Below are 21608 nucleotides of genomic sequence, written 5' to 3' on the forward strand. Positions count from 1 at the left end.
GGGGGGAGTTAATAGTTAAATTGAATTGGGAATGTAATATGTGTGTTAAGATTTGTTTTTGCTATCCTGCAGTTATGGTAGCATTTTTTGTTTTGAATTTGTTTATGTTTGGGATGGCTATCCTGCAGTTATGGTAGCCTTTTTTGTTTTGAATTTGTTTATGTTTGGGATGGCTATCCTGCAGTTATGGTAGCCTTTTTTGTTTTGAATTTGTTTATGTTTGGGATGGCTATCCTGCAGTTATGGTAGCCTTTTTTGTTTTGAATTTGCTGGTATCAAGGGGTGGTAGTTAGGATAGCTTGAAGTATTTTGTTGTTAATAATTAGGTTGTGTTGGCTATCCTGCAGTTATGGTAGCCTTTGTAGTTTGGAGGGGTTTGTAGGATGTGAAGATATTTTGAAGTATTGTGTTGTTAATAATTAGGTTGTGTTGGCTATCCTGCAGTTATGGATAAGGGTTGGATGAAACTTAGAAATAAGTTATCCCTTGAGTATAGACATGGAGTGACCCAATTTTTAGAATTTGCCAAATTTCACGTTGATGCTTACGGACGATTGAGCAAACAAGGCTGCTCACGGACAAACAAGGCTGCTCGACAGAAGCAGCCTTACAATCATAGTAGCGGGTCGAAGTCGTTTCTACAACGACAGTATGAGCTCGCTGAAAGAAGAGGGCAGCCGGTCGATCGTGTGGAATTGTTCCGGGAAACACACGTTCGAGCTGGGACATTCGTGTCGCAGGCCGCCGAGGATGCGCATGTAAGTTATACCCTTATTAATTATCCACTTTTATTATATATTTTAGCGCGTTACCTAACATAATTTTTAAATTTGTTGCAGAATCAAATGCTGGAACTCCAATCCCAGCCTACCCCAGAGGGTAGTCAGCCACTCTCTGAGGATGAGATATGCGATCAGGTGTTGGGTCGACGACCAGGCTACTCAAAAGGCCTTGGTTGGGGACCCAAGCCGAAGGCCCGCAGAACGGCAAGTGCAAGCAGTTCGTCGACATCTTGTTCGCAGTCCACACAAAAAGAGATTGAATTACAAGCTAAACTTCATGAAGCTTTGGAACGGATTGAAGTACAAGATAGAAATCACCAAGCATTAGCTTCACAAGTGGAAGCTATGAAAAAGATGATTGAAGACCTAACTCGTGCACAACAGGGACCACCACATGATCCCTAGCCCTGCGGTACGTCGTATATGTCTCTATTATTCTTAAGTTTTTGCAATATATAATTATGTATTAAACTTAGTTATTTTTATACCATTTTTAGGACCGAAGGTGTAGAATGACGCGCATACGCACCTCGTTGGGAGATTGGGTCTTATGTTTATGTTTTTTGTATATTGAAAACTATATTTTCTTGTAATCAACTTATTCGTATTATTAATTTTAATTCTATGTTTTAATTTGTGTTTGTATATTTATTAATTTAATCCAAAACGTCGCCAAATTTTTTTGAGCAATCCGAACATCATTGTGAATGTTTGAGCAAAATATTATAAGGAAAAAAGTAAAAATAAAATATTTAAAAAAATATATAAAAAATATTTCCCGACGTTCATTACGTCGGGAAAAAAACGTCGGAAAATAGGCTTTCCCGACGCCGTGAGATGCGTCGGCATAAACGGCGTCGGGAATAAGGTTTTCCCGACGCCGGCTTTCCCGACGCATCCCACGGCGTCGGGAAAGCCTTTCCCGACGCCGTACCAATTCGGCGTCGGGAAAGCCTCTCGCGACGCATTTCCCCCGACGTTCTTCCCGACGTCGTTTTGTACGTCGGGATATCCTTTCCCGACGTTCTTTGCATTTTCGCCGACGTATTTGTGCGTCGGGAGTACCCACATCTCTTGTAGTGAATCTTCTTCTTCTTTTTTTTTTTTCTCCATATAATTTACTATCTATTTACTTTAAGGTGTGTTTAAACATTATACCGAAGATGAAGTTAACCGTTCTAGGTAACTCGAACATGATTAACGATTAAGAAATAATAAATTCATAAATATATCGTATTTAACTGAAAAAAATGATCAATTCTATTAAAAAAAATGATGGTCACAAGAAGCAGAGATAAACACACACCATCACTTACAAAAGTTTAGTGCCCACTTCCTTAAAAACACATCACTTGTAAAATTTAGTGACAATTTTTTTAGTTCTCTAAAGTGTGAAGCTGAGGTTTTAAACACTTAACCCTTTTTGGAAAAAAAAAAAAAGAAAAAAGATAACACAAATGTGAGTAATCCTTAGTTGTATAGCACACACATACATCGCTTTCAATCACTCACAAACAACAAAAACATTAAGATAAATATTTAATTTAAAAAATAAAATATGTATCTCAAGCGATAACTTGTAATAGAACACTAGAGTGGAATATAAACCAAAATTTATAACTATTAATAATATATAGGATGAAAAAAATCGAATATCGTCCGATTGGTTGAGTCTTTGTATATGTTATTTTGATTCAAAATATTTAAGTTGGTTCTATTTTAACTTTTGAATTCTTATCATGTATCGATAATTTGGTTTATAATTGTGTTTCAATTATGTTTTAGTCTCTAAACTTTTTGGAAATATACCTACGAGCGAGGAGGAGTTAGGGTTTTGGTTATTGGATTTTATATTGTTTATCCGCCGGCTGATGATTATTCGTCACAACAGTAACCAAGCATTATAAATACAAGCCTTTAGTTCGAATCTAAATCAACTTCCACAGCATGGTGCAAAATGGCTTCCTCCGCTGGTCTCCCTTCGTTCCATTATTTCCACCCTCCGTCTTCTCGGCAGCGAAGACCATCCGACCACTGCAGTGCTCCAAGATGCCACAGCAGGACCGGCGATGAAGGTCCTCAGCCACACGCACTACTCTATCTCTGTAATATCAACGATCTTCATCTCTTTAATTACTTCTTAAACACAAAATCTTTTTTTTCTATACATGTGCTGCAGAGAACGAGAAGGACATCGTGGAAGCGAATTTGACGGTGTTGAGAACGAGAATGGAGGATTTGAGGAAGAAAGAGCGACGGATTCCGATTCCGATTCCGATACGGCAGCGAGGAATGGAAGAATTTGATGATGGCCGGAGGTATTTGTCGTCGAAGTTGGATGGCGGTTGTTTTGATGGTAAGAAATTGAAAAATGGTGCCCTGATTTCAGGGTGTTTGGAGGTGGTGAGTACGGTTGGCGGTGCTGTTGGGCTTGTTTTCGTTGGTGGATCTTTAGGAATCTGTTTGGTTTCTTTTATAGTCCGTCATTTTTGGTGATTTTCGATAAGGGTTTATATATTTCATTTTTTGAAATTTTCATTTTTCAAAATCATTTGAAAAAAATATATTATGTTCTTTTTGTTTTCAATTTTCAAAATGGTCACTTCCTTTCTTTTTGTTATTATTATTATTTTTGAAAAAATGTTTGGCTGTAATAATACATCTTTATTAATTAATTAATGTATATTATTATGGTCGTTTGTAATTATTTTATTTTTTAAATAGTAAAATATCAATCGAAATCATTAAATTTTTTTGGTTGTATTTTGTAAATAATTTTATTTTTTTAATCTGTGACGATTTTCTTTATTAAGATTTAATTGTTGGTAAAAAATATGCAAATTAGAGTGTAAATCAAAAAAGTTAATTGGTTATCAATCGAAAACGAAAACTTTGAATTAAGATTAAAAGGACTGTTTTATGATATTATCGATCATGTAATTAAATTACAAGCAATTGTTTATAATGATAAATTTTGTATTTTTTGTTTTTAGTTTTATTTGTGAATTTATTGCTCTATTATTTACTTTCTCTACCTATGTTTTCAAATTCTATTTTTAAAAAAATAAAGTTAAGCTAAATTTTGAAAACTAAAAGTATATTTTTGAATTGAACTTATTTTGAAATTTAGTTAAATATTCTGACATTTTTTTAAATTTAATATAATACAAATAAATCATTGTAAAAATTTAGTGAAAATAGACCGAAGAAATTAAATATTGGTTAAATAGCCTATGTTCTTAAATTTAGTATTTAAGGCCTATATTATAATTGTTGAATGATAGAAAAATTATTGAATCTACTTTCGTTTATTTAACTATCATTGATATTTAGACAAATTCTTCAAACAATTTATCATGAAATATGTCTCCAAAAATTATAAACAAAAAGTAAAAATTATTTGAAATTTTATTTGACTAAAATGAAATGTAAACCCAAAACATATTTGTAAATAACTTTTGGTGGGACTTCGTGGAATAGAGTTGATGGTTTGGTGCATAGTGATAATTTTAGTGGTAGGAAATAAAACTATATATGATGTTGACATATTGCTCTAAGTTCTTTTACGAAGTAGAGTATTGCAATGGCCAATATCAATTGTATATTTGTAAAGTCAAAATTTATATGAACTTTTCCTATATATATATATTGTATTGGAGGATGTTAAAGTTAAATAAATGTTTTTAATTGAGAAATATTTTAAATGACAAAAGTTCGTAAAACATTTATAAATATAGCAAAATATCACCGATTATTTAAAATAATCAATTATAAACTAATATGGACTATTGTTGTAATACATCATATATATACTGTGATATTTTGTTATGTTTTGCTATATTTAAAATACGTGTTAAGATGCATAAAACTATAAAAAACAACCTATAAAATAGGATGAAGAATGAACTTTATCAACCTATAATCATTATTATTTTAATTACAAAATACGAAAATACTTATGCGAGCACTACACATCATACATTAAAGTTTCTGAAAGATATGATCATTATCAAGAGGTTTGCATCCATCTCAACAAATATTTGTTCGAAAGTATTTTGTAGAATGAGTTTGTTTGTAGGTGACTAACCCTTTAAATGATGTGATTGCAAAACTTTGAAAAGATTTTTTTTTTAAAAAAACTAAACTAAGGAGTCATCGTATTGATGACGATGACAATGTCGACTCTTATACTTTCAATGATATAATCTTACTAGTCCATCGTAAACGAGAGGATATTTATGGAACGACTTGTTTATTTATTAATAATAAGAATATTTGTTTATTATTATTTTAGTTTGATTGTTGAGTAGTGCATGAAAATAAAACAACATTGGATGTAACTTAATTAATGTAATATTGAGTTTTAGAGTAGGGATTATTTGATCATAAAACAACATTTGTCGAGCTACACATGTTTTTTTACAGCTCTCTCACATGTTTAGAAAAAAGATCATTGTATGGTTTGATGAATTTTATTACATGGATCGATTGATAAATTTAAATTCATCGTGAATTTAAATTTATTTATCTATTATAAGGACTAAGTTATCATGTAATGAAATTGGAATTGAATGAACTTTTGATTTTCAACATACTCTAACCCAAGTTGAGTTAAATTATATTACTGTTTAATTATTACACAGACTAAAATATTATTTAACAAAATTTCCAATAATTATAAATTTCATAATATATAAACTAAATCATTACAAAAAGCAACTTCTACCTGTAGACTAATATTTTTAAGAAAAATTAATAATAATTTTAAAAATATTTACAAATACCACAAATAATCTTAATAGATAGCTATAAGTGTATATATATATATATATATATATATATAATAATAATAATAATAATAATAATAATAATTTATAGATATAAGTTTATCTTAATCTATAATAATATTTAATATTTTTTATATTTTGATTATTTTAAAAACAGTCCTTTTTTTTTTTAACTAATTCTTTAATATTTTATCATAAAAGTGGCGTCGTATCGTGGCTTAACGATCTGCCAACACAGTATTTGCCCGCCTCCCATCTCGTAGCCTTTGCTCCGAGAGTCTTCGCCGTCGGCCGATTACCGGTGGTCGGAGGAGATGTGCAGCGAAGCTAAGGAAGACACATTCGACAAAGCCACAGCGGCTGTCGAAGAGCTGTATCTCATTAGAGACACCTTTTTTCCTGTAAATCCCGATGACAAAACTTCCAAATTACGGGAGCTATCGGATCTTGCTCTCAAGATCCTCGATTCCATTCCTCCAGGTGGATTCTGCTTTCATTTCTCTTACGAAGTTCATTCCATCTTCTTCGAATTTGCTTGCAGCAATAGCTCGTCTTGGGATTTTATCATTCTTTTTTTGGTATTGAAGAAAAATGTTGGGAAAAGAATAATAAATTACACGAGACTCAGGACTGCGTTTGGTTTGATGTTTGATTTCTGAATATTTTGGAATTCCAGCTGATTCTTTGTGTATAATAGGTTTTCATTAGCTATTGAAGATTTGAAGCTATTACGCTGTTGCTTTGTGTCTGGTTTATGGAGTTATTTTTAGTAACAACGCGAGTGCGTCTTTAGCTAGCCTGAAGTTATATTGCTGTTGATGGTAACTGTAACATATAGTTATCATTGATGCAAAATGGTGTCATTTTTTAAAGGTTCTAATATGGAATGTGAAAGTGAACAAGGGTATTATGAGATCTGGCCTTTGTTCTTGTCTTTATTTCTTTACCATTCTGAAATAGATAGAATGGGGATTGATGATGCATATGAAGGGAGACAAGTATTTATGATACTAGTTCCTAATGAACTGCATTCGATGAAATTTAGGTGGTTTACTTCTGTAACGTTGAAGTTGTGAATTCAATGGATAGAAACATGGACTTGTTATTTTCTTTTCCCACAATGGTGCGACACCTTAAGCTGCGGAGGGCATCAAAAACTCCCTTACGTGTTTGTTTGTCCTGTAGCACATGTGCTTTGAATTGTGTGACTAGTTATTTTGTTTTCTGTTTTTTTTTTTTTACCTGGTTTTGTTTTATGTTATCTTGGATCTAGCTAGAAATTATGGTTCCTTAGCAGTAAACTTTCTTGTTGGGGCAGAACAAAGGAAATCGCCTTTGCAGCGTGCTATGTATGAATATCTAAGAGGAAAAATGTTGGATGTATTTCCAGAATATAGAAAAGAAGCAGAGGACCACCTCTCCAAAGCTGTAAGTGTCTATCCAAAGATTTTGGAGTTTGTTTACTTTCATTTGGAGTAGTAAATTTAACTGTTTCAGGCTTCAGGTTAAGTTGAATCCCTCTCTTGCGGATGCTTGGCTATGTTTAGGCAACTGCATTTGGAAAAAAGGAGATCTATCTTCAGCAAAGAACTGCTTTACTCTAGCATTAAACAAGGTTCCAACTGACAATACATTTGCTTGGTTTTCTTCTTGTATCCTCATCTTAATTTTCATTTGTATTTGAGTAAATTACATTAATGCATGATACATTAATATCGCAGCGCCCTGAGAAAAAGTTACTTTGTCAGTTATCAATGCTTGAAAGAAAAATGGCTCAAGGCAAGTGTTCTGTTTCTTCATCATTCTCTTACATTGTAACCTGTAATTGTAGAGTACCGTCCATTTCTCAAAAACTTTCCTAGAGAAACTTTTTCCCTTGTAAAGGATTATTTCTGTGTGGATGAGGAGGATTACTCAGAACTCAGAAGTTCATAGTTTAGGGAAGGAAAAGTTTTTAATGTGCATGTCTTGATGCAGCTTGTTTGTTGCTTTCAAGAGAGTAAGCTTGTTTGTTGCTTTCAAGAGAGTAATCAGCTGATTAAAAAAATCTTGTTAGAAACAGGCTAGCATCATGACCAGTGAGGTCAGTTTCATTTGCATTTTTAAAATACTCAATTATAAAAGAATCTTAGATTTCTTCGATATTGGAAAGCCAAATAGAAGTACCATGATACTCTATCCCAAATGTTTTTGAACTCCTAATTTATATCCTCTAAAACTTTCCTGCTTACATTCCAAGCTCTTCACAAACTTTCAAATATTATGCAGCAACAAATGATATTGAACTGGTTTTTATATACGAGGTTGGATATGTAGACTACTTTGAGGCTGGTTTTATATACTAGTCTGGACAATATAATAGCAATTGTTTGAGAGAAGAGAAGCCATGGTTTTATACAAATGAGATATAATCTGCTTTCTCTGTTTTTATTCTATTTAATTATGATTACTATTATTATTTTGTGCTGATGAAAATATACTACCCTCAAAATTTACTTTCTTTTAAAAATAAAAATTTGAATGAACTTTTCTGATGAAGTTTAAAGTTTAAACTTCCATCTGCCTATATTAGCTTATCTTGGTAACTATGCATCTCTCTCTCTCTCTATGCATGCCATGTTACATAGGTTAGCAGAACAAACCATTTTAAAACTTTACAGTGTTGTAGACCTGGTTTTGTTTGCCCTCCAAATGAATAATTTTGTTTCATATAACTAACTTGCCCTTTTTTCCTACAATTTCTGATTGACCATGATAATAAACATATATATGTCACTGTCAGCTCCCCTGGACCCTTTATCTAAAATTTTGTTCCTTCTATAGGTACTGAGAATGAGGCAAAACTTGTGGAGGAAAGCATTCAGCATGCAAAAGAAGCAGTTACTTTGGATGTGAAGGATGGAAACTCTTGGTGTAAGATTGCACATTGCTTGCGATAACATTATGTTTATTTGTATGTATGACTAGCATCAGTTCGTTATATGTCATATCTTTGCTAAGTGCCAATCTTTCTAGTTCACTTGTTTCTAGGTCTTCTATAATAATCTGGAGAACTTTCTTATAAAATGCTCAGAGCTGGAATGTCTTTTGATGTGCATATTCATTCCGAATACTTTCTTCCAACACCTTGTAGCTTAATCTTGTAATTTTTCATAACATATCTACACTATTTTGTCTTTCAGATAATCTAGGAAATGCATGCCTTACAAGTTTTTTTGTTACTGGAGCGTGGGATCATAGTAAGCTTTTGCAATCTTTGAAGGCATATCAGAATGCGGTGGGTGTCTAAAGTAATAGCTGTGCACTCATTCATTCTAAATTTCCACAACTCGATAACTCAACTCTTTGGTTGAGTTTCAGGTTTTAAAAATTTTCTGATCTTTAATAATATTTTACAGGAAAAAGATGAAAAAATGTTGTCAAATCCAGACTTGTATTTTAATTGTGCAACTGTAAGTTAAATTTCTCTTCCCTTTTCAGTTTGATTTGGCTTCTAATGTGATCATTTGCTTTCTACCCTTTTAGTTATTGCCATTCATTCAAAGAATGAAGTCTGTTTCAGCTAGACAAAGATTTCTTATGTAATGGGCAAAATTTGGTCACGATAAGCTTGTCAACTTGTTTGGTCAATTGACGAATGGTGATACAGTGTATTGTCAATCAATGTAGGAAGAGATTTGTGAGGCTTAATAAGGATAGTTACATACAGAGTAGAATGTGATTGCACATAGAGTATTTTGAGAATATGAGCTTAATTCTTTCTAGTTGAGGTGAACCCCGATATTTGGTTGCTATGTTGAGGCAGTAATTTTTGAGGTATGGGTTGGGGAAGAATTAAGATTCCCCATTGATTGGGACGCAGATTTTAATTACAAGGAAAGAGGAAGAAAATGGTAGTGGCAAGCAGTGGAAAGACTGACCTAATTTTGTGGTAGAGTTAGACAGCTTTTGTTTATAGTCGAAGAATCAAATAATATAGTAGGGAATTTTGATTTTATCCCTTCAGATGTTTCTACCTTTTATAAATTTTACTTCACATCCCATTGTTATAGGGAGTCGAATTCATTCAGTAACTTCTCTTAAACATTCATAATTTCTGACCTGTTCTTTTAGGTTAACAAATATCTGGAGAACTATTACAGGGCCCTAAGTGGATTTGAGGCTGCTGCTTTGAAGGATCCTAGTCTTAGTGCTACTAGGGAGGTCCACAAGATGGTGACTCTTCTTGACAAATTGGATAACATGTTGAAGGTATACTCACAGGTCAAGCTCTTGTTGTTTTCAAATTCATTCATACGTTGAATATAGTTGTTTATACTTTATGGTATTTTCTGTATCTGATTTTTGGCCTGGTTTTTAAATGTGGCGTCCATGTGGTTACTGGTCTTGGCAATAAGATGCGAAAAAGGCATCTTCGTTTATTTATATATTTTAATTTTTTTTAGTGGTCTTGGAAGAGAAAGAAAAGTTACTAAAATGGGTGGATGAGTACGGTAGAGATGCCATCTAAATACCAAGAAGATCGTTAAAAATTTATCTCCAATCAATTGAATGTCAAAAGAAGAAAGAAAAAGTGACTACAAATCTCTTTTCGGGTAAAAAACTCCAATTAGACATAAGAAAGGAATGCAGATGAAGAGAGCTCCAAGATCTCCCAGTAGAAAACTTTCCTACTTTCCATCCAGAGCTGCTCTTGAAGTAGAAAATGTTGCATCCTTAGTCCTCGACTCTAAAAGGCACAAAGGTATTAAGCAAGAAGCATCTGGAAGTGGCATGTGAAAATGAAACCTGTTCACAATCTTAACCAGAAACACCTAGAGTAAGCACAGGCCGAAGTGAAATGTTACTATCTTTGATCTTCCCCACTGTTATTACATTGAGTGAACTAAGAAGGAAGAAAAACCTTCTTGAATTGTAGTTTCTCATTAGGGTCATGCATTTCTTTCATTTGCAAAATACAAAATATGTAGGTTAAACAGACCTCATATCCAATCTCTAGTCCCTTAATTTTATAGAAAAATAGGAAAAATGATAACATGACTAAGTATATGAATGCAGATTTTCCTAAGGCGTAGTATACAGATGATGTTCATATTATTTTGTCCTCTAGGCACATGCTAAATCACGAAAAGGTGCGTCTTCGCCATCATCTGTGGATGCTATTAGTTGTAAGTTACCAGACCTTTTGTATATTACTCTCTTCTGCACTGAATATGTAATTCACTGATCATCAAATTTTGTTCTGTTTTCTGAACTTCCTTTTTAATTCAATATTTACTGATGGTTATGTATTTGTTTTAACTTTTTAAGCGAACTTCTCTTACAAGAGAACCACTATAGACCATCTGTCTGAGGGTCTGAACAAAACAGTGGCAGTAACTGGGAAGGTGTTGTTCTTCATTAAGCATGATAGTCTTGCCCCACTGTAAGTTCCTCCATGTGAATTGGCTCTTTTGAAACTAGTTTCCTAACAAGCTAGTTAATCCGACACTTCTTCCATTTGTCCTTATGAATGTTTGTTTTTTCATCAACAAAAGGCACCCACTAAGGTCTTGGAATTATTTACTTTTTTATATACTTTTGCATATGCTACACTTGTGTAATTTCAATCGAGGTAGAGGTTTGAAGAAGAGAAAAAAGGAAATGTTTCGTCGTATTCTATAAGTTTTTTAAAAGTTGTCCTTGTTTTCTTATGACTTCTTCACCATGGTTTTCATCTTCCCTAAGAACATTTTTATTCCCAGCCAAATTCAAAAAGCAAAAACAACTTTTTTCTTTCTTTTTTTCTTTTTTAATATTTTTTTAGTTCTCAATACTTTGTTTGATTTTTGAAAATACTCCTAAAAATAGATAACAAAGTCTGAAAACAAAGAAATCAACAGGAGTAGTGTTATAAGCTTAATTCTTAAAACTAAAAAAACAAAATGGTAATTGAAAATTTGATTAATATTCTTAATTCTTGCATTTGTGTCTATTGCCAAGATAACATCACATAACGTCATCGTTTGGTTTGCAGATATTACTTGGCGTGTGATTCAAACCAAACATGCTTTGTTTTATCATTGTATGGTATGCGGAATGATACGGTAAGCTATCCAGTAACAATATAGGTTTGTAACAATACAGGTTTATGTTTCAACTTTATTGATTGTCGATACCGATCATGTTAAGATTGCTTATCCCTTAATGCACGCCATTCCTTGTACTGTTGTCGTTCTTCACTCTCCTCCCAGGTTAAGGAAGGAGATCAGATTACCCTACTGGAACCATATTATCGCAACCTTGATTTTTCATGGAAGGGAAAGGTATCTCTCTCAACTATTTTAAATTTTATCTCCGTCCAAATTAACTCAAATGCTTCATAGTCAAATTATCATGTCGGTTGTTTAATAAGCACATTACTGCACCAAAATTAGCACGTCATATGTACATTTCCCCCAAAATAACATGGACATGAATGAATGTCTTATGAGATTAGTTTGAATATGTCGAACCAGCATTACCAGTTCAAATCAATCCGCGTCGATTTCTTAGAACAAGTTATTGTCAATGGAAAAGCTCCCTCCGCCCATCAGGCAGTCCGGGCATCAATATACGCCCAACACAAACCCTGAAAAGCTGTTGCCAATGGAATCTCTTTAAAAGCTGTTTAGGGCTATGTATTCCATATTTTTTATGGTCATTTGTGTGTTAGCTGTAAATAGATTTGGTATGTGAATGAAAAGATGTGGAAATTTTTTAACAATCAGCACCCATAGGAATCAGAAGGAAAAGATTTGCGTTGGAGTTTTAAGTTTGCATTTTGTTGGATGTGAGTTGTAGCGTTGCTGAGTTTTGTGATTTGAATTGGATATTTTTAGTGAGTGATGTATTTAATATTGGTTTTTTTTTTTTTTTACATTTACATATAGTTTATACTCTTAGAATTGTAAATTTCCCACCAAAATGGCTTTGTATAGAGAGTTTCAATCTTGGTAATGATCATCAACGGTTTATCCTATTGTTTATCTTATTGTACTCTATGCCATTTAATGTTCTATTTAAACTCAAGTTTGTTAATATAACTTGTCATTGACACAATAACATAAGAAATAAGAACTTGATTCTGTTTCGGGATATCTTTTCTAATTTTTAGTGTAAATCCAAAAACTCAACATCGTCTAGATGTATTATGATTTAATGATTCAAATCTTCCTTTGTACTTGTATGTATATTTTTTGTTTTTATTTTTGACAGAACTCGGATATATTGAATATATATAGGATAACGAAAATATACGATAAACAATGTGGTTCAAGGTGCTTAACATTCCCTTCCTGAAATCACTTTCAAGCCTATCTTGAGATAACTCTTAATTCCTAATTCACTTACTAAATATCGCTTATCTTCACTATTCTCCACTCTCCCTATCTAATTACTATTATCCTCTTACTACCTAGTAAACCCTAATACCAATCTTATCATTTTGGTCTTTAAAACTATTGTTAAATTGTAAGTTTATTCTTTAAGCTTTGCAGTTTATGTCTATAATTTAACCTTCGAATTTTCAAAATATTGTATAGATTTTGAAGTCTAGATTTATAAAATTTTAAAAATATAATTAAGTCCATGATATTTAGGTCTTTGTTATTATTTAATTTTGGTTTTTATAATTAAGTTTATTATAATCTCTAGCATTTCAAAATTAATAGTCATCTAATTTCTACTGACTTAAAAATTTAAAACTAATAAAAGATCTTTAATAATTTGTTTTATAATTCAGAATTTAGCTTAAAAATTTGTTTTATAATTTATAATTTAGCTGAGAATACAACTAAGAAAAAAAATGAAAATCCAAATATTTCTTAAGCTTTAGTAATAAAATAAATAAACACTTCAAAGTTTGAAAGTTAAATTTATTATTCAATCAATAAGTCAACCTTCAAGAAGAGCGTTTTCTTCCTATTTAGCACGATTAATTATTTCTTGTTTCAGTTTAATTACAATCTTTCCTTAATATAACTCAGTTTTCCCAAATTCTAAGCAAATTATATAATACCTAGCTTTATATATATATATATATACACACACATCAATGTATACATTTAATTTTCGTGTCCTGAAATTAATTTTTGAATAAAAACGTATCAATTTACTATTACTCAAAATATCTTAGGGGCTAATTTATAAATATAGCAATGTTCTTTTTTTCTTCTTCATTTTTGTAATTATACGAGTGCTAATATTAATATTGATTAATTTTTTTAAAGATTTGTTCGAAAACCCTCATATAAAAAATAAAAAAAAACGGAAAAGGAAAGCAGGAGTTGATGGAGGCAGTGGAAGGCGTCTATAAAAGAGGCCTTCCACTGGTGGGATGGCTGGACCTTTCTGGAAAGATTGAAGTCAGAGTCGACACAAAGTCAAACAAAAGCCCTAATCAATTTCTTCTTCTTCTTCTTCTTCTTCTTCTTCTTCTAGGGTTCCTCTTTTTCTTGCAATCTTGTTTCCTCTCTCCTTCAGATTCAGGTATGTATTTGTTTCCAATCGCCTAATCAGCCCATTTGATCGTCAGGCCTAGCGATTTATATTCTTTTTCCTTTCCTTGGTTGGTAGATCTGAGTTCCATGGTTGGCTGATTTGTGTAGAGTTTTTTTTTCTTTCTCTTTTTTGAGCGATACCACGTTCTGTTTAGGGTTCTTGGTTTCCTTTGTTTGGTGGGTTTACGAGAATTTTGCTGCTTATGTTTGTAACGTGCGTGTTTTTTCTATTGTAGGATAGTTTTTCTAATTTCATATTTGTCACCACAGAAGTTTTCCTTTCTTGTCAGAATAATATGAGATTATATTATGATGAGGCTTAGGTATCAACTTGGTCTTGTTTCAACTTTGTACATCAATGATCCATGATCGTGGTGACTAGGATGTGGTTTAAATTTAATTGTTGGCCAGATTAGTTCGAGATCCATTGTAATGGACCAAGTTTTAACCTGGGGAATGTGCACCTTTGCGTTACAGTTTTTCTAATATCTATCTAATTCTATAATAACCAACCCCTTAACCCAAACACCTTCAAAAATTAATGTTCATCATAGCTAATAAACTGTGGATTTTTCTGTGCGTGTATTCATTTTGTAGTGAGAAGGCCTGAAGTTGGCTGAGGGGAGTTGAATTACTGTCTAAAAAGTTGAACTTTCCTGCAGATAAGGTAAGAAAATGAACTACTTTTGGATTAATTTTTCTTCTAGTGAATTACTGGGCTCGTCACTTTTAGTTTGTGTGCGTCTTTAATCACATTTGGGTCTATGGTTCATCTATTTTGGGGAGAAGGGTTATCTTTTATAGCTTGCGGGGTTTTGCGAGAACTTATGAGTTTCGTAAGGTGAGTGGAATTCTAGGGTGCTTAGGGGAGTGGAAAGGAATCGTAGGGGGATTGAGTCCCCATTTTGTTTTAATGAGAAGTTTTCATGTTTCTCATTGGACTTAGATTTAGAAGACCTCTTGTAACTATTCTATAGGCACTATAATGCATTTTTTTGTAAGGTTTTTTTTATGTCCTTATATTCTTTCTTTTTCCCAATGGAAATTGTTTTCATTGTAAAAGTCCATTGGAAAAGAAAGATTACCTTCGATCATCACGACCTCCATCTGCGTCAATAATTTTCTGTCCTGCTTGTTATGTGTGTTAAATTGAGAGAGTAGCACACCATATGATCTTTTCTTTTTGTGAGTGTATTTTGATGGAAGAACTAACAGTGTTTTTTCTCTTTTGTGAGATGCACTTCCGGTCATCGTCATACCAAAATGCAGGTATTGAGCTGGTTTATATATCTAAATGGACACCAAGAAGTTCATCCAATTGGTTGAGGAGAAGAAGAAGAGGGCCTTGGAGAAAAAGGAAGCCCCATTAAAATGGGAACAGAAACTTGAAGCTGCTGCCAAGGCAAAGGCTGATGCTGAAGCCAAAGCAAGGAAGACCAGGGCTTCGAAGCATAAAAGAAGATCAGTATCGGATTCGGATACTGATACAGAAAGTGATAGCCATCATGGAGAAAGGAAAGCAGGTAAGAGAGGCCACAAGAAGCACAGGAAACATAGCCACTCTGATTCAGGCGACAGCGAGAAGAAAAAAGATAGGGAATCTAAGCGAATACTGAAACGGCATCGCTCGTCTCATGATGACAGCATTGACGAATCTGACCACTCTGGTGAAGATAGGAGGAAGAAGAGAAACCGTAGAAGACATGTACATGACAGTTCGAGTTCTGATGAAAGTTACTCCAGTTCGAATGACGATGATGTCGAGCTAACAAAAAGAAGTCATTCTCGGCGTCCCAAGCATCATAGAAGAATTGATTATTTATCATCCGATGGTTCTAGTAGTGATGATTTTACTTCACGAAGGAAAAAGCATGTCAAACACCACAAGCCCCACCATCAACACGATAGGACCTATTCATCATGTGATGATTTTGGCAGGGATGTTTATACTACGCGAAGGAAAAAGCATGTCAAACGCCACAAGTCCCACCATCGACACGAACGGTCCAGAAGCCAGTCCTTGGGGAAGTCATCTGATGATAATCATGAAGAATCAGCATTATTACAACAATCTAGGCATAAGAGTGACCACCATAACAAACACCCCCATGGTTTGGCTCAGATTGATGGAAAACATCGTGACAATGAATCCGATGAAACTAACCATGATTGTGCTAAGGATTAGCATTAACTGCAAATACAGAAATACAACTAGATGATGGGGGATACTAGTGATTCTTACAGATTGGTTTATTTTTCGTGCTGTGTGTTCGTTTCATGTGGATTGCTCATGTATAACTGTTAAGACATTTCTAGCATAGGATTTTATTATTTACATCTGTACCACTTTGTTCAGGCCATATGACTTTCGGCTCTTATTTAGATGCTATTATATTATGATAATTGTGACCTTTTCATTGGCCGATGTTAGATGAGGATGTTTTTCTTCTGTTCTTATTGTCTTTAATACACTTCCAATGCTGAATGCCTCAAGGTGTGTTTAACGATTTTTTCTCTCCCTTGTGATTGATGGGTTCGAATCTACTCCATGAATGTAGCTTATATGCGACTGTTATAAAATAACGGTCAAACTCATGGTGAACATCATTTGTCAATTACACAAGGTTTCTACCATTTCTTTATTATCTTAAAAAGAAATATTGATGCACCTGCTGATTTTTGAGAAATGTTTAAAATTGGTTGTGACTTCTGATATACTATCTAATTATATGTTGAATACCAACCGACAATCGTAACTACCAGCAGAATAATTCTGGCATGGTATCATCATCATTATGACAATGCTATTTTCATCAAAAATAGAAATTTTGAATTGCCAATTATACAGTTCCAAGGAATTTCTAACCGTACAAGAGAACCAGTCCTCCAGAATAGAACAGATGGGAGGTAAGAGTCCTATAACTTAGCCGCGACAGTCCTGAAAAATTTGGACATAAATAATGTTTTCTAGTCTCCATAATACATTTATTGTTTGTCCGAGCTGAGGTGCTTACCCTCAGCAGTAGGATGAAAAAATGATTATAAACATCTCTGACCAAATTGATGATACAACAATACTATTCTCTTTCTGTTTGTTCAAAAATTCTTTAGTATCTTCTCACTAGAGACTCCGTCTGCTACAAGAATTGACGTAACATCCTGCAAAACCAATAAGAGGAACGAAGTGTTTAATTTAGAATTAATCTATTCAGTCAGGATATAACACAAATCACTCGTCAATTATTTTCTCAATTGAATGGTTCCACTAGGTCGTTCATTAACAACCAATAGCTGATGCAGTTACCATGAAAACATACTATACAAGCAGAACAAATGGTGATTTCAAGAATCTAGTGCTGGAGTATCAGATCATATAGTAGCACTACAACTAGTATGCTAGTGTGTCCAAAATTTCAGATTTCGATAAGCATAAAAGGTTGAAATTTGTAGACAAATGATGTGGGTAGGGGTTTCTAGCACAATTCACATATAACATTAAACTTTTAGGGAGAGTTGAGAGGTCGGTAGGTTTAATGGTTTGCAATTATGATATTGGCTTTGTTCTTTTGGATCGGAGTCATTTTATAATTTGTTTTGGGCTCCTTCAGGTTTGGTTTATGTTCTTCTGTATTCTTCTATTTTTCCAATGAAAGCACAGGAAATAACCAAAATAATAACAATAATAATAAAATAACAAAGAACCAAGAAAATAGCGACAATGACCATGACAAAGAGAGTACCTCAGTCATCTGTTTCTGACCACAGAGTATAGCACCTGTCGATAGAGGGTCAAAAGCTTTCTTCGAATTACTGAAGGCAGCCTACAAGAGAAAAAAATGTCTCTATTAACCCAAATTCCTACAACTTCAACAGAATTTGACAAGGAGAGAGAGACGTCTAAGGTCAGACCTACCTGGACATAGCCACTTTCACCGGTCCAATCACTCTCAGGTTGTGACAATACTGGCACAACCTTAACACCAGAAGATTCCCACTCATCAAATCTATCCTATAGAAGGAAGAAACAAATGAATTTCATAGTTCTTGTTCTGTAGATGGTAAGCCGCAATGCAAAAAGCAGAAACTAACTAGACCTGATAAGCCATTCTTTTGAGGTTTCTTGCCCCATAATATAGCCTCACATCAGATCTCTTACTAGCACCGAAGCCAGACTCAATTAGTGATCGTATTGGACTACAAAAAAAGGCAAACAAATAGTTAGGCCAGCAAATCAAACAGAAGGTGAAGAAACTGAAAGTTATTTCTACTTGGTATGGTCAATTCAGCTCACAATAACGTATACCGAGTTCTTTGACCGTGTGAATCGGTTCAAATATATACATTAGCTAAGAAACACTCTGATGTATACGTGTGTGGCTGTGTACTTGAAAATGTTCAAATAAATAATGAAGTAAGAGAAGTAAATTTCGGAGGCAGTAGAAATAATAGTCAATATCAATCTGTTACAAATCAAATAAAATGAAACGCTACATGTGTAGCACTGTCATATCCTATAGCTAAAGAATACACCACAAGGGTACCGGAGCAATAAAGCAAATGAAAAACAAGACCTATAACCATCACATTCTACATAAGGAGAGCACAGGAAAAATTATATTCGATATAAAAAGCCAATGGAATGATGAACAACAAAAATATAAAAATGCTAAGTGAATATAACCATTTGAAAAACAAAAATAAGGTTATAAAGTGTTACAAACTCCTCCTGGGGGATTGGAGGGCAGACAGGTATCATTCAATGCTTCATTGCGGACATAATCTCATCTAATGAAGACAACCAACTGGGAACAATGCCACGAGCAAGGGGAAGGGGGCCTTAACAAGGCTGATATATAACCAACCATGAACAACAAAAGTATAAAATCCTAATTCCAGTTGAACTTCAAAAGGAAACATATTCTAACTTTAGACATTTTAATGAAGATTCAATTGTTAAAAAAAAATGCTCTAAGAAACTACTAACTAACTAAAACTACATTCCAAAATGAAAAACGTGAAGTTCAACTTTTCACCTGATTGTGAATTGAACAAGCGACTTTGAATCAAGTTACAAAAAACAAGCTTAACAATGTTTGCCGCAAGCACACTTCAGCGAATTTTCTCAAACTTTCAGAGGACAAAGACGATTATTTAATATTCTTTTGAGTCACAGAAGCTATGTTCAGGCGAGTCCAAACTATTTAATTTGAATAATCCCTCCGACAATATTGGTTTCGGAAACTTTCTGCTCACTTAGAAGTATGCTTGCAAAGGTAGGAATAGGATTGCAATGCTAATCTTGACCTCATTTCAAACATACACTCCATTTTTACAAGAAAATCTGTTTGGCTTGGCATCAATGTCTTTTGCGTTTAATCACTGTTTGAACACTTCAGAATTATAGAAGATGCAAATTGTAAACCACTCCATTTCTGAGATAGTTTACTCGAGGCACCTAATCAACATCTGAGTTCCATGCTAAGAAAATTCAATTACAAACTGTTTCCATGGTGTCCAACTGAAAGCTTTCTGCCCTGACCTTAACAAGCAACTCAAAATCACCACCTTTTCATTTCTATTTTCTACACCAGAAGCTAAAGCTAAAGAAATCCAGATCAACGTGTAACCTTGCTGCGCCTACACATATTAACCTTGGTTCGAAATCTTCAGATTCTAATTCAATCATACTTGTTCGAGAAACATATAAATAAGTCTGAAGAAAATTAACAAAGAACCTAAAACTAGAAAACAAAGCATGCCGGAATACGTTGAGCTAAAGGAGAATGAACTTCTAAACCGAGAAAGAGAGGGTGCACCTGATTCCAGATCCAGTAGCAAAAATGAAAACGCTAGGGTAATCTTGAGGCGGCGCGATTTGATCGACATCGAATCCCTTCCCCATGACCTGACTAAGTTGCACGACATCTCCTTTCTTCAATCCACAGAGAAGCTCAGCGATTGAGCCCTCCACGCTTTTCACCAAAAACTGGAACACGCCTTCCGCAGAGGCAAGTAGCGGAGGAGACGCAATAGCAAGAAACGTCGGTTTCTCCACGTCGGGGACACGAAGCTGCAGGTACTGACCAGCACGCGTGTGAGAAGCAGCGAGGTCCGGCGCGTCCGACACGTCTACGGAAACGTGAAAGAGAGATTCAGCGGCAGGCTCGACTTCGGTGAGAGGAGCTTGTGTCCAAGCAGCGGTGTCTTGGCGTACGGCAGCGGCAGCGGCGGTAGCGAATCGGCCGGCGTGATGTCGGAGGTTGAATCTGAGATGTCCGGGCGTCAAGCGGCGGAGGAGAGACATGGAAGAGGGAGGAGGGGGAGAGAGGGCATGAGGAGGGGGACGGGAGAGGGGGAGAGAAGAATTAAGGAAGGAAACAGAGAGAGACATGGAGATGGGAGCTTTGTTATATTTCGGAGTTTGGTGATAATGGCGGAGAAAGGCGGCCGGCGGCTTCGGCGCGAGGGTAGATTGCAATGAGGTGGCGGTTTGATAGAACGCGCCGCTAAAACCAAATAATCGCGGCAAGTTTTATTGAATCTCCACGTGGCGTACTTACACACGATCCTTGGATGCTGGGGGATAACTGGATCGATCGTCTTTGTTTGGAGCAATCTCAGCCGTTGGATTTGTTGATCGTAGGGTTTGTTCGAAATTCACCTGCAGATCTTTTTTTTTTTCTTCTTCTTGATATATATATTTTGCCATTTTTGTTGATGTATATTATTTTCTATAATATTTTATTTAATTCATCGAAAGATCAAACTTTTGCCCTTAAAGAAAGAGAGCACGTTAATTATTGCAAATTAAAGTAAATTTTTCTACAAATAAATTTATAATAACTAGAATGAATCCTTATAATAAGTTTAAATTTTCTAATTATTATAGTTAATGTTTGGCTCAAAAATTGTATTTTCAACCTGACATGATAAAAAAGCAAATCATGTTAGACATTATTGGGTGAAGCAAAAAATTCATTTTGAAAAAAAAAATTGAGGAAATTAATGGAGTCGAAAGAAAACAATTGAATATGAAACTCATTAATAAATAAAATGGATATATTCACGAGAACAACCCAACCTCATTTGCTAATAAATAGTTGAGACATAAGAAAAATGAGTTAAGAATTGCGATTGATGCTCATACTAAAGTGGCCCTATATTATGTCGCTGTCAACAAATCGCAAAAATTGATATTTAAAAAGGTGTCAGTGGTCTAATGCTAAAGTTCATTTTGAAAAATGCTAGTTTTTTCCCAACAAAATTGCTCGGTGATGCACCAAAACCCCTTTTTTTCTTATTTGTTAGAAGTTCAAGTATTGATAACAATATCAAAAACCTGTATTTATAAGTGAAAATACTATGAAAAATAAATTGTATTTAAGTTTCTTGCAATAACTATTAAGAACAAATTATTTAACTTCCATACGTGGAATATGAAGATAAAAACGATGATAAACTATATCATCATCATAATCGATCCTCTTTTAGAGGAAAAAAATACATTTTTCTTTACATTC

General features: G+C 34.1%; 4 protein-coding genes and 1 long non-coding RNA gene across 11 annotated transcripts; 4 read left to right on the plus strand and 1 right to left on the minus strand.

The window, feature by feature from the left end:
- Positions 1-577: 577 nt before the first annotated feature.
- On the plus strand, positions 578-1415 carry LOC127151413 (uncharacterized). Its single transcript, XR_007824348.1, has 3 exons — positions 578-758; positions 840-1194; positions 1280-1415. It is a non-coding gene; the product is annotated as an uncharacterized LOC127151413 (long non-coding RNA).
- Positions 1416-2384: 969 nt separating this feature from the next.
- Positions 2385-3543, plus strand: LOC103489333 (uncharacterized). Its single transcript, XM_008448464.3, has 2 exons — positions 2385-2857; positions 2962-3543. Exons 1-2 carry the CDS (start codon positions 2740-2742, stop codon positions 3276-3278), a joined length of 435 nt encoding a protein of 144 aa, XP_008446686.2. The 5' UTR covers positions 2385-2739; the 3' UTR covers positions 3279-3543.
- Positions 3544-5768: 2225 nt separating this feature from the next.
- Positions 5769-12465, plus strand: LOC103489332 (uncharacterized). 5 transcript variants are annotated; one of them, XM_051091050.1, is made up of 13 exons: positions 5769-6049; positions 6888-6997; positions 7074-7184; positions 7291-7348; positions 8393-8482; positions 8752-8846; positions 8968-9021; positions 9683-9820; positions 10680-10737; positions 10880-10994; positions 11586-11655; positions 11803-11874; positions 12067-12465. In XM_051091050.1, the coding sequence occupies exons 1-13, from the start codon at positions 5884-5886 to the stop codon at positions 12181-12183; spliced, it is 1254 nt and encodes a 417-aa protein (XP_050947007.1). In that variant the 5' UTR covers positions 5769-5883; the 3' UTR covers positions 12184-12465. The 5 variants fall into 5 exon arrangements, with proteins under 5 accessions (XP_050947007.1, XP_008446682.2, XP_008446684.2 ...); XM_008448460.3 differs by having other exon boundaries at positions 5776-6049; positions 9683-9832; positions 12048-12465; XM_008448462.3 differs by having other exon boundaries at positions 5777-6049; positions 9683-9832.
- A 1412-nt stretch (positions 12466-13877) lies between these two features.
- On the plus strand, positions 13878-16518 carry LOC103489331 (uncharacterized). 2 transcript variants are annotated; one of them, XM_051091053.1, is made up of 3 exons: positions 13878-14077; positions 14686-14755; positions 15358-16518. In XM_051091053.1, exon 3 carries the CDS (start codon positions 15383-15385, stop codon positions 16271-16273), a length of 891 nt encoding a protein of 296 aa, XP_050947010.1. In that variant the 5' UTR covers positions 13878-14077; positions 14686-14755; positions 15358-15382; the 3' UTR covers positions 16274-16518. The 2 variants fall into 2 exon arrangements, with proteins under 2 accessions (XP_050947010.1, XP_050947009.1); XM_051091052.1 differs by having other exon boundaries at positions 13879-14077; positions 15324-16518.
- A 377-nt stretch (positions 16519-16895) lies between these two features.
- LOC103489330 (fruit protein pKIWI502) lies at positions 16896-20637 on the minus strand. 2 transcript variants are annotated; one of them, XR_537593.3, is made up of 6 exons: positions 19905-20616; positions 18183-18282; positions 18002-18097; positions 17829-17909; positions 17103-17247; positions 16896-17026 (listed from the first exon to the last, which is right to left on the minus strand). XR_537593.3 is itself a non-coding variant. In XM_008448457.3 (5 exons), exons 1-5 carry the CDS (start codon positions 20477-20479, stop codon positions 17185-17187), a joined length of 915 nt encoding a protein of 304 aa, XP_008446679.2. In that variant the 5' UTR covers positions 20480-20637; the 3' UTR covers positions 16896-17184. The 2 variants fall into 2 exon arrangements, 1 of the variants encoding a protein (XP_008446679.2); XM_008448457.3 differs by having other exon boundaries at positions 16896-17247; positions 19905-20637.
- Between the last annotated feature and the right edge of the window lie 971 nt (positions 20638-21608).

This window comes from Cucumis melo, chromosome 10 (assembly GCF_025177605.1).
Source record: "Cucumis melo cultivar AY chromosome 10, USDA_Cmelo_AY_1.0, whole genome shotgun sequence".
In the NCBI taxonomy this organism is placed as follows: domain Eukaryota; kingdom Viridiplantae; phylum Streptophyta; class Magnoliopsida; order Cucurbitales; family Cucurbitaceae; genus Cucumis; species Cucumis melo.

Excerpts from the sequence above, each read along its gene's own strand:
- LOC103489333 (XM_008448464.3), top strand. The coding sequence starts at position 2,740 with ATGGCTTCCTCCGCTGGTCTCCCTTCGTTCCATTATTTCCACCCTCCG. Across the intron at positions 2,858-2,961 it reads CAGCAGGACCGGCGATGAAG|AGAACGAGAAGGACATCGTG; the intron begins GTCCTCAGCCAC and ends CATGTGCTGCAG.
- LOC103489332 (XM_008448460.3), top strand. The coding sequence starts at position 5,884 with ATGTGCAGCGAAGCTAAGGAAGACACATTCGACAAAGCCACAGCGGCT. Across the intron at positions 8,847-8,967 it reads TGAAGGCATATCAGAATGCG|GAAAAAGATGAAAAAATGTT; the intron begins GTGGGTGTCTAA and ends AATATTTTACAG. Across the intron at positions 9,022-9,682 it reads TGTATTTTAATTGTGCAACT|GTTAACAAATATCTGGAGAA; the intron begins GTAAGTTAAATT and ends CTGTTCTTTTAG.
- LOC103489331 (XM_051091053.1), top strand. The coding sequence starts at position 15,383 with ATGGACACCAAGAAGTTCATCCAATTGGTTGAGGAGAAGAAGAAGAGG.
- LOC103489330 (XM_008448457.3), bottom strand. The coding sequence starts at position 20,479 with ATGTCTCTCTCTGTTTCCTTCCTTAATTCTTCTCTCCCCCTCTCCCGT. Across the intron at positions 18,098-18,182 it reads TCAAAAGAATGGCTTATCAG|GATAGATTTGATGAGTGGGA; the intron begins GTCTAGTTAGTT and ends TTCCTTCTATAG. Across the intron at positions 17,248-17,828 it reads GTCAGAAACAGATGACTGAG|GATGTTACGTCAATTCTTGT; the intron begins GTACTCTCTTTG and ends TTGGTTTTGCAG.